General features: G+C 39.3%; 1 protein-coding gene across 1 annotated transcript in view; it reads left to right on the top strand.

Moving 5' to 3' along the window:
* Positions 1-15,482, top strand: part of lrp1bb (low density lipoprotein receptor-related protein 1Bb) — a 274,477-nt gene that overhangs the window by 100,435 nt on the left and 158,560 nt on the right. Inside the window, exons 4-5 of the mRNA XM_069662704.1 lie at positions 11,529-11,648; positions 12,261-12,389. Of these exons, the coding sequence (XP_069518805.1) occupies positions 11,529-11,648; positions 12,261-12,389 (249 nt within the window). The remainder of the gene's footprint in view (positions 1-11,528; positions 11,649-12,260; positions 12,390-15,482) is intronic.

Raw genomic sequence — 15,482 nt, 5'->3', positions numbered from 1 at the left:
AACCATCCAGCCTTAAAAGAGTGTGGCGTGTGATGCTGGTTCAGGCGGCTCAAAAAGCACTGTGAGAATGTGACTTGACTGAGGTACTGCATAACCAGAGCCATACTCTAATAAGGTTTTCTGTTTAAGCTGTCACACATGTGCTTACTCTCTCATTGCCAACAAAAAAGCTGCTTCACTGCTCACAACACAACCAAAGCTGCTACAGTTACAGCTGAAGCTTTTTCCTCCAGTGGAAGTTTGTTGCTCCCTGATTCCTCTACTTTCTCTTTGTGATATGCTTTAACTGTGCTCTCCTGGGGAAAAATGGATCAATATTTTATATTAACTGTCCTGTATCAGCTCTGTCTGAGTTTTTTCATGTGGGTCTGAGTGAAGTGTAATTCATTGCTTTACAATTGCAAACGTTTGTGGACATTAACCTCATCAGTCCCATTGTTTAAAGTCGGGGGCTATGTCATAGAAGTAGTCAGGCTACATGTTGACGCTTCACCACTATAAGGTCAAAAAGGTTAGTGAAAGGGTTTTGGTGAAGTAAAGGTTGAGAAAAGTCCCAAATGTCTCATTTATTTCAGTCTTTATTTTACACAAACAGTCCAGATAGAGAAATGCAGAGAGGTACAGAGGTGCCTAAGCAGGTAGCTCAACACTTGATAAATATAAAAGACAGCTGGTGAAAAGAGTTGTCAGAATCCCTCAGTTAAACTTTTTAGCACATAACATCATTGATTTAAGCTCATCACCTGTGAAGCTCTGAGTTAAGACCTGTGAATTGAGAGTCGTGAAACAGCTTGTCTCTCAGCCTTAGACGCTAACATCCACGTTAGCCAAAGAAGCTACAGCGCAGACCTGTCAACACTATCATGAGGTGTTGTCAGTTCAATATAAAATATTGTTAGACATGATTTGGCTGCAGTTTTTTTGACTGGCTAACTCTGCTGCTCTTTACAATAAATACAATGTGAGAAAATGTTGAATTTTCTCTGGATTACTCTTCTGTAATGATGTATTATATGTAATTTTGAAATCATTTACATAATATTATGGCTGAAACATTTTTCTGGCCCTGGTTGTATCAAAAAATTGAACGTGCAATACATCAATATTTAGTTTAAAAAGAAAATAAAAGCATACTTTATACCCATGGAATTTTTAGAATCCATCACAGATTCACCATAAAGTGGCTAATTAAGACAAGTTGGATTTCAGATTTCAGATTTATTTACTATGTTAGTCTTCCAAAGAAAAACATTTTATTACATTTGTCTAGAGCATAGTCGGCTGTGATTAAAAACATTATTTTACTCGCATACTCTGACAGATCAGCAAATATAATCCTCTGAACGCACTGTGTTACAGTGATGAGGTGTGGCTGCATCTCCCAGCACTCTGCTTCGACAGGCTCTCTAATGTATTTGATTCAACTATATTTGGAGCTATTTCTGCCACGTAAGGGTAATCTGGACCTTTATGCAGCTTGTAATAGAACAACTTTTCAAAGGCAATGTGTTTGCCCTCTGCGGAGAAAACAGTGCTCTAAGTTATTTGGGGATTTGAATTATATTTGCCATCTGAGTAGATTTGGCAGAAAAGTAGCAGAATAAAATCTCATTACTACTTGGAAGTGAAAATGCCTTGTCCCCCAGTTCATCTTCATTGGCAAACACATACAGTATATGCTTACCATACACTAGAAGACTTTGTAAAGACTTTAAAAAGACTAAAGTCTGACAGCCTCACAGCAAAAGACGTTTTCGTCACATAGTGTAAAATGCTTAAAGACTGGGTATGTTGCAGAGTCACTAGTTACAAGACTACAAGACTCCTGTTGAGATTATTTTCCCATGCTGCTTTTTGTGGATACAAGAAAAATAACAATAAAGCAGAAACAGAAGCAGCCTTTGGCCACAGGTTCCCTCGTGTGTGCCCTGGTTTGAGTTATCTGAAGTAATTGAGGCTGTAATGTTAGCAGGGCTAGCAGGCAGCTAGAGAGCCTTTAGCTCCCTGTGACTTCCAACTTTTACTGGTTCAATGAAGCTAATTGCCAGTACGCTACATTGTTGGCAAATCTCAGATGGTTTATATTCCAACATTGTAAAATTGACTTTGACAGTGCAATCACTAATAAGTAGTTAGTAGTAAATGGTAAAATAGTCTTTGTGACCACTCAAAGCTGATTTTACAGTACATGCCACATTCACCCACTCACACACACATTCATACACTGATGGCAGAGGCTGCTACGTCAAGTGCCCAAGTGTCAATCAGTCATCACATTCGTACCTGTTGGCTTGCCCAAGGACACTTCAACATGTAGCTGGGGATCGAACCTCCGACCTTCTGATTGAAAGATGACCGACTCTACCACTGAGCCACAGCCGCCCCTGGTGACAGGCAAATGTTAAATCTACTGTAAGGATCTTTAATGTTGTATCGAAACTTAAGTGTGTGACACCCCTCCCAAGTGTACACTTGGTTGTACAAGTGTCAGTACAAACTGTCATTTGGACCCCCCCAATGTCTATACCATGGTTACGCCCTTGGCTAATACTGTCCTGTACATGCGCAAGTAGCATTTTCTGACAAAAAATTCTCATTCTGCTTAATTTAAAATAATGTCCAACCCACCGTGAATGTTTGCCGTGTAAAATGTAAATAAAGGCTATTTTGGCAGTATGCTGTAAATCACCTCGTCTGACACTGACCCAGTGGCAGCGGTTTCAGGCATTAAAGATACGAGATAGAAATAGTCACTCTTCCCACTAATTGTCTTCTTTACTTTTGTAGCGCATGTGAAGCATCAGTCATGTAAAGTATCAATCTGTTTCATAACCAGCTAAAAACGACTCACAGGGACTGTAATTGTTTTTTTTATATATGGCCTAGTTCCTTACTATGACACTCTGACTCAAAAAATAATACAAGAACATTTGCTATAGTTTCTTATAATAAAGCCACAGAAAACAAACAATGTCAAACAAGAACCTTCCGCACACTCTGTCTCTGAACAACATTCAATTATCTCACTTGATTAACTTTCATTACGACGACTCAAACAAACAAACACTTTTCTCCAGGGTGAAGGAGCCTCCGATAAGTGATGCTTCTGTTCCGAAATAACTAGCCATGAGTACAGCGTCTCGGTAGGTCGAAAATGTGCTGCCAAACAGCCTTGTGGACTGTAACATATTAGCATATTTATTATTTTTTCCCCCTGTAATGGATGGAACATTTACAGTAAGTAGTGAAAGTGATTGCTGTCGTCTCTCTGATGGTACTCTGCGGTGTCCTCTTTTGTGTTATTCTACCTTGCTGAAGTCACTCTTGAGAGGAAAAGGTTGTATAATAAGATACTTATTCCATATATCTGTGCTCGATGGATACAATGATTCAAAGGTAATTACCAAGTATTCTGAAAGTATTTCATGTATTGAACTCCTCTAATTTTAAATTCTGTGTCAGAGTCTGCTCCGCTGTTATAGGAGATAAAGTTCCAGCTCTTGTTATCCAAGTAACACTGGGTACGATTGATTGCCTGGCCCCACTACACAGTATATAAATAACAGCAGACACTGACAATCAATATTTCATGCATCTTTCTTTGTTGTTCCACATTCTGACAAGACATTGTCACTCATATCATTACTTTCCATAATATCAGGAAACAATCTGGTGTCATCAAATCCTATTACAGCGGATTTTCTTCCTCAGGAGTGGCTAGAATTAAAATTTCATTGTTTGCTGGAAGATTTCGACACCCACACCCACGATGTTTCTTCTAATATTTAAGGGCATGTCAGAAGCCTGGCAGTGCACCAGTTTTCAAATCCCTCAGTGAATTGTGCTTTGAGGGATTAACAACATTTACTGTCACATTTGAGCCCCAGTTTAAGCTACGGGATTAAATTTTCTGAAAACTACACGTATATGCGCTTGTATTGCTCAATTTCTTGGGAAAATTATACCTCCTAGACCATCCGGACAGCTCCGTGTCACATCAAAGTCGACATACTTAAGCTTCTCTGATAACTTTCTAAACCCTTGTCAATAAATTGTGTCACTGCAATCACTGCACAACTTATACAATTAATATTTCCCTGCTCTCCCTTCTGGAAACTCTTGAATGTTTGAACCTTAGGGGATACATGACCCAGTTTCATCGCCATGGAATCAATCTTGTCACTCTTGCCACCCAGAGGATACCAACCACAGCTACAGACCTACAGAACGGGTTAAGCTCCTAGATTATGGATGGGAAATCCACTCATTAAAGGTCCCTGAGCCAGCCATGAATGTACCTGTATTGAGTATGCATCTTAATTTGGTCCCACATTAATTTCAGGCCTTGATTGATAGTTAAGGGGAAAGATTGGCTGTTCACAGACAAAGGCCACGGCCATCCCCATGGGGAAGCCATAATTAGGCCAGATGGGGCAATCTAACTGTTAGCCTTGGGTTATTCTCTTTGCCCGTGGTGAGGCTTCTTGTTTGTATTGGCAGAGGGACAGTGCAACACACACCATTCATGCTCTGCCAATCAGTGTGGCTGAATGTGGAAGGTCTGAGGACTTCTGCACAGGTGGTCGGCTAGAACTGTGTGTTGTTTAATGTTTGAGTGATGCTGTGGAGTGAATTCTATGTCCCAAATTGGCAGAAATTCTAATTTTGTCATTCTCTAGAAATTCAAAATGATGTGAATAACGCTGAAAGATCAAAGCAAAATTTAAATTCCTCTCATTTTTGTTTAAGGTACTTTAAACTATGACGATACAACTATCAGGATTTTTATTCAAAAAGGGGTTTAACAAAAGCAATATTGCTTAAACAAGCAAATTAAAGTAGTTACAGGGCCCTTTAAAAGAGGTCAACAGAACAAAACTCTACTGAAAAATAGCTAAACTAGATGTTAACTCAACCAACAGACCTAACAAAATGAGAACTGAGGGGGACATTTATACAAGCTGACCAAACCAAGACTAAATGTGCAGGGGAGGACAACATATGAATATATATATACAATGAAACCCTTTTTTAGCTTAAGCTAACGTGATAATGATGTGTGTGTAAGACAACCTTTCACTGTGGGGCTGTGGCCATCACAATCAGCATAAAAGATTTAGGCCTTTTGGTCGTCACCCACCCTAAATGTTGACTTAAATTTTGGAGCAATTGTTGGCAGGAGACACAATGTCACCTTCCTTGGTACTCAATAGTGCACATTATAGCCCTGTATCGTCTACGAATGTTCATACTTTTTTATTCTTTTCAACAAGACCTTAGCTCTTATGTCCTTTTAGCTACTAAAACAGTCATTCAGGAGGATCCCTTGTACAGTTAAGTTATTATTCTGCTTATCACATGGCAGTCTAACTAGTTTATTCTTGGAAAGTGGAAGCCTAACATGCTAATGAATTCAATTCTTGATAGTGTGACACCGAACCTGATGAGTAATCACTTAACAGCTTAGTATTGTGTTAGCTAGGGATAGCTCTTTCTCTGGAGAACTTCCTGTGTAGGCATAGAATTGAAGTGACTTCATATTTTATTATCCATTAATCAAATCAAATAACAATCAGTCAAATGGAACCATAAATTCACAGTCTGTGAAGAACACTAATAGAGGGGCCCTGTCGCTGCAAAACAAGCAAAACTTTTAATTTATTTTTGGAAATTATATTTGACAAAATGAAAACACAAGTCAGAACATTTTTTTTATTTTTACAATTTAATATTATATTGTTTATTAAGATTCCACATTCTCTACATGCTGTAAATGTGCTCTGTATTGACGGCCCCCCTCCCTAATGTGAAAACTGTACCTACAGTAACTGAGGTTTTTTTAGTTAAAAGGGAGCCATGTGTCCAGACAGAGACATTAACATCTGAATTTCCAGATCACTGATATAATTTAAGCAAATCATAATATCCCAAAACCCCTGTAACAAAGCAGCAGAACCTCCTCTGAGTGCCACATATCTCATCCAGCCATTTTTTTTACCAGGCATAATATGAAAACAGATGGAATTAATTTTGTGCAATTGCTAGATCATTCTGTTGATACATCTGATTAGAGCAAACGAGACTGCAGCCGACTACAAATGAGACAGGGCTTGCTGTTATGAATGCATATGCCTCTGTGTTTCAACTGAGTAACATTTAACTACATATTTCAATAGTTTCCTACACAGTGGAAGAATAAGGGATGACTTGGCTCATGCTGTTTATTGTTTTATATCTGTTTGTTCAGCGGCTCATGAATATTTCTCTGTGCGCTCTGAACTTCAGCACTCGCTTCTTTTAAGGTGAAGTCATTATACTTTTTGGAGAAGATGATAGAACAAATGAAGTGTGCTGCTTCTCACATCAATCTTTGTTGTTACAATTTGAGTTTAATTTTTCTTTCCTCACTGATGTGTCTTTCACAGTTAATTATCCCTAATTTGCAAGAGATGGCAAGATATGTTGTCATTAATGCCAGGATTTAATGACCGTAAGTTAGAAAGAATATAGATGAAAGGAAATAAAGCTTTTGCTAAGTAGCTTTAAGATTCTTCCACATACACTATATTTGCAGACCATAGTATCAAGGCTACTACATGTACTTCACTATTGACTCAAGTTCCCAGAGTTAGCACCGCAAAGCTCAAAGTATGTGAAAAGCATCAAGCAGGCTCAGTGGCAGATAAACAAACCCTGCAGCACTCTTTGTTTGCCAAGAGGGAAAGCTGATCATCTGGCGTCTTTGAGCAGATATAAGGATTAGCTTTGAATATCTTCCGCCTGGCATGTAGTCGTTTTGCATACCGCCGCACAACAGGGAAGCGTGATAGTAACCATACCACCAGATGAATAATAATGCACAGGTCACATGGGGTCCACACAGCTTGAGTAAACAGAGATGGCTGGAAGCTTCGTCAGTTAATGACCCACCTGTCAAAGGCTGACAATTTTTTTTACCTACTACATCCAAATGTTTTTACCAGGCGGCATTTTAATGCATAGTTTTCAAAGTACTGTATGATTTTTAACATTTGATTCCCATAACAATTTGAAGAGGTTTGCAGAAGTTCATATAGAGTAGGAGTATCACAATAGAGAGATACATTATGTGGATCTGAACTCGAGGAGTAATAGAATCAGAAACTTATGCATCACTATTACACATCCTTCAGGCTGTTTTGCCCACTTTCTCATAATTCCCGCCCTGCTTGGGGTCTGCATGACAATTAAAAAAGAAAAAGAAAGTTTTATGTGTGTGTTTGTTTTTAGTTAGCAGAGGGGCTAAAGCTTCAGAATACAGCTTTCTTTACTGTCTGTAGGGCCGTCGTGAGAGGCAGCGAGTCTGAAACCTTGTTTCAGACAAACCCATTGTTCTTCTTTGATTTGTCCTTTCGAATGTCTTAGAAAGATAGCAAACAGAGACAATGTATCTATCTAAGCAGACTCATTTTTGTGTTATTCTTTTCCACAGCCATTGCCATCATGATTGCTGATTGTATTCAGTGTTTTGTCATTTTATTGTTGGGTTTTATGCGGCTCCACTTTGGCAGGAGTACTCCTCTATAGTTCAGCCCAATATGTCTGGCACAATCTCCCTCCATAAAATAACCAAAACACATCCTCGTCCTCTGAGTTACTTTGACATGAATGTGTTGCTTTCCAATCAAGTGGCTCACATTCACAGGAAAAGTGGTTTGAAGGCAGCATCAGATGGAGGATGGCATTTAGCTCACCCTTAACATAGAGGACACTGTAGTATGTATTGTTCCAGGTGATTGTGGTTTTGCAAAAAGATGTGTTTCAACTGTAGCTGTCAGTTTGGCCGTCATAAAAGAATCTGTGAGCCACTGTCATTGTTTGAAGCAGAGTGGCTCAAGATTAAAATAAGGTAAAACTAATTAATCATCCTGTAACAGAAATGTTTGACCAAAGTTTAAAATCCCACTGGTATGCAAGATTTTATGGGAACACGAGAAGAAAGGGTTTTCAATGTATCAATAGTTTACAGCTGTATGGTAAACACTATAGCTAAACATGAGGAATTAGGAGCTGAGCAAAGCAAGATAGATACAATGGTATTAAGTTCTGTCATAATCTGTGCCACATCATGTCATTGCTGGCCACATTAGTACATGTTTAAACAGTGCAAACCCGACTGCTGTATTTTTATGCATTTTGATATTGTTGATATAGCCATGAAGTGTTTGTGCATGCTGCTTTATTCTGCGTTACTAACATTTTTACTTTTTGGTATATAGAAATATCAATTCCTTTTTTCTTCAGTTTTTCACATCCCTTGAAATTAAAAAACAAAGCAAACAACCTGCCTTGAGGTAAGTTCCTGAAATATGGTATTTTTTCCCATAGGTGTGCAGACAAACATAATGAGAGCTGTAAGGCAGATAAGTGAGCTTAAGCTATAAATACTGCACCCTAGTATCACCTTTGAGATTTTCAGAAAGAAATCAGCTTTGCATTCTGACTCAGCAGCTGTGATGCAATGAGATAAGCCCTCCCATCCCCATGACTGTTTTGATTTCACTTCAATAAAAACATATTCTAGGGCATTGCATTTGCTGCTAAATCTCTAAGCCAATGCAAATGAGCTGTAAATGAACATTATGTTTAAGAGAGGGTTATGTCTCCATGGGTTGAAGGAGTGCGGTAAACTCTGAAATGAGAACAGAACTTTTCTTGCATGCTTTATTCTAGAAATGTAGAAATTGTAAGCACTTTGTTTATGTACCTTTCTGACCTGTTTTGTTTAAAGATGTCAGTTCGTCTCCAAAAGGTAACTTAAGGTGTGCCTGTGTGTGGAGGTGGAGATTTTGGGCTAAATCTTTTTAGCATAGATTGTTGAAGGCTTCCATTTTCTATGCAGTTAGAAGCTGAGGTAGTTTCAGCAGTTAGAGAACAATGTGGCCCCATACCACATCACTTAGCTCTTTTTTCACACTGAGCAAGAGCAGCAGATATGTGTCTACAGTTTTGAAATCACTGTCACAGTTTAATGTCTTTTGCAAAATAGACAATATTGATATTTGAATGTAAGATGTGTGCATGAATTTGTATGATTTAAAAAAATATAAAGCATGTATTCATTTATCTAAAATCTATATATTTGAGTGCAGGAGAACATTATTAACTTAATCAAATGTGCCCTTATATAGTGAAGGATCATATATGTGCTCTAAATCTTGGACTCTCTTAGAATTCCAGTCATGCCATCCTTAGTTTAGAGTCTTATTTTGTCTGCCTCCCAGCAACTCAGGATACATGCTTAAAAGCGAACCCTCTGGGTGTGCCTGAGAGTCTTACTTTTCCAGGGGGTTAAAAAATAGAAAACATAATTGCCACAAAATGATAAATGTCAAGAACTTATCCTTGAAATACAGAAAAGCAATGCCTTGCCTCTGAAATAGTTTTTCTCTCAAGCTTATTGAGCCCTGGCTCTTTGCTACCCCACAATCATTTCACCATTATAAGCCAGTGAGCAGTATTCATATATATCCAGGCAGGCTCTCTCTGGTCATTGAGGACCAAAGGGCACTGGGCATTGACCACTTTAATACTTCTGTGTTTGCTTTCTCTCTATCACCTCACAAAATAGTTTAACCCAAAATGAAAATTCAGTCATTTTCCACTCCCTCAAACCCTCTGTCAGTCAATACTCCACTGAGGGCTATATGAAAATCTAATACACAGAAAGTTCACCCCAGAAGTTCCAAAAGCAGACCTCTCTGAAGGTGTGAAAGGTAACAAGGACTCATTGTTTTACAGCCTGCATAATGTTTTAATAAAAGTTCTTGCACACAAGTCAGTGTTTGGACATATATAGATGTGATTATTTTATGAATATTGTTGTGTAATTGGCTGCACCGTGCAGTGGTTAGCTCCGTTGCCTCCCAGCTAGAAGGTTCCTAGTTCGAATCCCAGTTCGGACGAAGTGGGCCTTTCTTTGTGGAGTGTGCATGGTCATGTGCATGCGTGGGTTCCCTCTGGGTACTCCGGCTTCCTCCCACAGTCCAAAGACATGCTGGTTAGGTTCATTGGTGGCTCTGAATTGCCCGTATGTGTGAATGTGAGCGTGAAATGTTGTCCGTGATTAACTGGCGATCAGTCAAGGGTGTACCCTGCCTCTCGCCCACTGATGGCTGGAATCAGCTCCAGCCCCCTGCGTCCCTGAATAGGATAAGCGCTACAGATAATGGATAGATGGATGTTGTGTAATCCCATTACAAACATCAATAAAAACACATTTTAATAAACGTAGATTAAATTTAATGAGGAGGTATTGTAGGTGTAAATGTCTCATGCCTCTGGCTTGTTAGCCGAGAGTTACTCACGATATTTGATTTCTATATTTCCCCTGTCTAACAAACTGTTTCTATGATTATCAGTTGACATATTGGTCCCCAACACACACTTACTGAGATTTATATATTGCTTTCCAAACAATCCCGCCGCACCATTCATCTCAATGTGTCAGAGACCAAGTGAAAGTTAGATACTCCAATGAAAAATGGACCTCTGATAACTGAATGTTTAAAAGTGTCTGATTCAATGACAACACATTATTCTGACTCTTCAATTCTACTCTCTTCAACTAGAAGTCAAAACCAGAATATCCGCTTTCAGTCAGAAAGTAATAATGACATAAGCTCTGACTCACTTCCCACTACACTGTTGAATGTAAATGCACCCTGTCAGGAAACGATGTGGTACACTGCTGCAGCATTTCATGATGTCTTGAAATGATTAGCACAGGAAAGAAGAAGGACAATCAATGCAAGCCTTTATCTTTTGGGTCGTAAGTTGACATTAATTAATGTTCAGTAGTCGAATATCAATCTGAGCGCAATTAAAGCTTTGTTTTGATGGTTATACTTTCAATTGTGCCTTTTATTCATCCGAACATTCATCATGCCATAATTAGCTGCTCTTTGGCTTTTCCTTTTTGTATGAAGATTAGTGCTACACAAAGCATCATCAACAATCACGGCATTCAGAAAAGACATGGGCAATAACAATGCTGGCACTTCCTGAGGGCTGCTACCAGTCAATCAATGTGCCAAATAATGACTTCACAGTGCAATGCCGGTAATACATGTTAATCATGCGTATCATGAGTTCGATTCTAGGGTCAAAATTGCAATGGAAATAAAAACTGTTGAGTCATTGTCATTTTAGCTTTATTGTAAATGCATGACATTTTACTCATCAGATGTCTATGTCCTGTGAAATTTCATAATTAACACAGTGACATTTCTTTCAGTAGTAGTTCCTGATCCTCTAGTCAATATCTAAAGAAAATAACTTTTCTTCATATAATTTCATATAAACCTGTCACAGTCAGCTGGACTTTTTTGCTAAATAACAAGGGAACAGTTATGACTGAAAGGGGCCATGACAAGAGCAAAATCAAAAATCTAATTTCCCAAATCTAAAAGCAATTTCCCATTCCACCTACCCTTTCATACCCCCTTTTTCTCTACTTCTCACTTTTTATTTCCTCTCTCCCCCTGCAGAGCTCCTGTCAGCCTGCCACGAGCTTCGGTGCCGCTACGGCTGCGTCATGACGAGAAACGGCACCTTCTGTTTCTGCGCGGACGGCTTTGAGGTCGGCGAGGACGGGACGAGCTGCAGAGGTAGGTTTCAGCTGTGCAGTTGGGGGCCTCCTGCTATGGAACACTCCCCTCCTTTCCCTCCCTTTCCCCCATAACGTTCCCTCCTTTTGCCCTCGGCCAGACTTCCTTCAGATGGGTAAGCAGGAGGTGCTTGGTATAGGAGAACCATCTGTCTGCAGACAGGGCCTCATGCACACCGATCACACTGTCAAAGCACATGCATATACACACATATACAGTATACTCCTTCTCTCCCTTATTGTGCTTTTCATATGTGCCTCAGGCCTGGTGTCTGGCAACCAGAGATGAAGACAGGATTTTGCTGGCAAAGATACCTTCAGAGTTGAAGTGTCTTAGTTGGACTGCACATACTTCAAACCAAACGATAGCATAATTATGCTGGAGGGAGGCGTTTAACAAAGTAGCCCTGCTTCCTGAATTTGATCCTGTTTGGAGAGAACATGAGAAAGAGCCGTTAACAGGCTACTGCAGCTCCAAAAAAGGCTCATTGGTTATAAAAGTAATTATGCCTGAGGTGCCAGAGTGAGGCCACATTAAGTATACTTTATGTATTTGGGTCATGTTTGAGTACACCTAATTTGTTACAAATGACTTTCTTCCTCTTTCCATAAGATCATGATGAATGTGCCATGTATGGCTCATGCAGCCAAACCTGCACGAACACCTATGGGTCATACAGATGCAGCTGCACAGACGGATACATCCTGCAGCCTGACAGGATATCTTGCAAAGCCAAACAAGGTGAGCGGCACACTTACTTACAGCAGCATAATCTGCATAGTATGTATGTTTCATTTCTAATAATAAACTGGGCGGTTTTGTTCAACCTTAGTGGAATTGTAGCTTTTCAAAGCCTTGGTTCTCAATAGCTTTGGTAGGGCAAGATTAATGTGGTTTAGCAGTGACCACATCGATCATCCACATGGGAATGGGTAGACGTGGTCAGGCCAGGATAATGATAAAATTAATGAGCATGAGATTTTAAGTGGGAGCAGTCTGGAGTATTTTGTGCGGAGACAATGCCCAGTGTCACCCTGATTTATGTTAATGCCTTATGCTGGTAACAAATCTGTCCCACTGAGTAAAACAGCCTACTTAGAAACAAAACAACACAAAAAGGTTTTGTGTTTTGGTGGTCCGACATCCACACGTAAACAATCATACCCTCATGGGGTTTAATTTTTGTATTGTGCATTGAACCCTAAAGTGAAGCATATTTTTTTAGTATGTTGTCACTATGGCATATATGGGCCGAAAGTAGCTGGAGGCCCAGCACACCTAGCTGGGGAGAACACCACTGTTGTAGCTTTTAATCAATGTGACTGGTGTCCTACCAGGAATAAACTGAATATGATTACCCATAAACTTAACTGAACCCAATGCTCACATGTATTAATATTAATTTAGCAGAGAGCGATAGTGGTACAGGGATAACGACAGGGTTACCATTAGTTGTAAAAGCCTATGAATATAAATTTCAAATAGAGCTCTCTGAGACCAGAAGATGAGAAGCAGCAGGGAATGAAAAACATATTACCGTGTTGAGTGTAAGATTGAAGTAAAAACTCTGCACTACAAATGTTCTTATTGAGGGGGTTTAATCTTGATTTAATCTCTTCTCATTTGGCTCAGAATAAAGTGAAATGTGTAATATGTTTTATTCTAGTTAGATTTCTAACAAAAATCCAACTCAATAACAGCCTGATGCTTTTCATGCTGCTTGTTTATGCACTTCACTGACTCGTACCAAATGATAAAACTAATGATGAAAGTGTTGGGTAACTGCATGTTGCAGAACTATAGCTTCAAAAGCAAAAGTCATACAGCAAGTGTCCAAATAGCAGACTCATACCTTCTCATTGTATATTTTCATTAAAGGCTAGAATTATGTAACCTACTTTTTTAAAAATATTTTACAGTTCAAGGACCCACAATGTGACAGTGTGTGTCTCCCAGTACTATCCAAGATAGTCACCAATTTGTACCCACTGAAGACTTGAATCATTACAAAAACTCCTCTAACTAACAGTGTTAAATAATATAATTTTGCATTTTATAGACACTCTTCTCTGCCTAAAATGTACACATTTGAAATAGGCTACTAGAAGAATACATGTATTTGTCCGGGACCAGAACTTTGAATTTTAATCCGAAACTCCTAGACTAAAAGACTCAACATAAACTTCAAGGCTCAGGGTAATCAAAATGGCATATTTACAACATAAATAAAATTGTTTATAGCTCAGAACAAACAGGACAAATATAGCTCAGTGCTAAATGTTTATAGCTCAGATTTTGGTCTCTATAGCTCATTTTCTCATCCATAAAAACTGTATTTAGGGCGGAATTATAATTTATATCAAGGCGGCTGCTTGACAGGTGGAGACGTTAGCTGTGTGCTGGGTGTCTCCTCTTCCAGTCACTGACTGTCTCCGCAGACATTTTTTAATAATAATAACGAACAAATATGCATTTTGGTGTGGTTAATTCTACTAGCAGACTGTCCAAAAAGTCTGAACTCCTGCTTGATCAGTGAGGTAAGTTCATATGATAGCACTAATTAGAAGGTAAAGGTGTTTGCGCTGACCGTAACGTTACCAGCGTTGTTAGCTTGTTCAGTGTTTTTCATTGGAATTTGTAACCGCGCGTGCGGGAGTCCAAACTGTGCTGGCGCTTCCTCTCCGGTTCTTTATGTTCACGATTCGCTACGTTCCTGTTTGACAAATAAATAAACGACTCCGGGTCAGCTAACTCCACATATAGAAATTCAGTATGTGGGATGCAATGTTGTCTTTTAGCTTACCAGCCAGCTGATAAATTAGCCTTGGAAGTAGACTGTTTAGACACCCCCCCTTACAAAAATGTTAACTTCATGCGCACAAAGCGTGCATTGAGACAGCCTCAATGCCATATTTGAGGGTTTAACACCAAAGACTGTATATCAGAAGTCCACGCCTTATATACAGTCTTTTGTCAACTATCTAAGTACAAGTACATTTTCATTGAAATCCTATTTGCTCAAAGCACAGTGCTGCAGTAGTTTGCACGACAGATAGCCATATATCTAGTCTGCAGAAATACATTAAACAGAACGTAAAGTTACCTGCAAATGTCGTTTTGGTCTGTTTAGATGCAGCTGTGGTCCTTATTCTTCAATACCACACTTTTAAAAGACACTTTCTGCTCCTGGGCTGTAAGCTTCAGTACTCTGTCTCTCCTTCCCTTGGCAGAGCTCAGCCTGCAAGCTGCTGTCAAACACACAGGCCTCTCCAGGGCAAAGAAAAGGAGGATTTCTGACTGTACTTTGTACTGCTAAAGGGACAACTTAATGTTATTTCAGTAGGAACATGTGAGCCAAAATACACTACACAAATGCACCCTTATTGTATTGGTCTGTATTTTTTTCAATTTTGAAATGTAGTGTTTGATTGTCTGTTTGCCATAGTTGTTATATCAGCTAACATTTTTCATGCTAGATTAAGTTTTGGAGGCAGACAAGTATCAGAGAGCCTAGTCAAAAACCCCATCTACCGCCTGGTGTGAAAGAAAAATGTCCGACTTCTAAAAGTTGATTCAGAGGGCTAAGGGGAAGCAGTTATTTGACTGGACATTCTGATTTATTGCTTATATTAGGAGGGTAGCCCTTGACTTGAACTCTTGGGGAAGATGGGGATAAATAAGTGCCCCATTTTAGGGGGTGAACCTGATGTCAGAGAATGTGCACGGTCAATTAAGCCCATGAAGCAGTTCATCTCAGTTTTCAACACCATAAACTGTCCTGCCATGACTCCTAGCAGGAGAGACAGTCTAGAAAATAACTTCACCACTTGAGTT

Source organism: Semicossyphus pulcher, unplaced genomic scaffold (genome assembly GCF_022749685.1).
Source record: "Semicossyphus pulcher isolate SPU_LCO1_2020_fin unplaced genomic scaffold, fSemPul1.0.p SCAF_15, whole genome shotgun sequence".
NCBI lineage: Eukaryota > Metazoa > Chordata > Actinopteri > Labriformes > Labridae > Semicossyphus > Semicossyphus pulcher.
The sequence above is the reverse complement of the archived record's forward strand: the minus strand, read 5'-3'. Positions and strand labels throughout refer to the sequence as shown.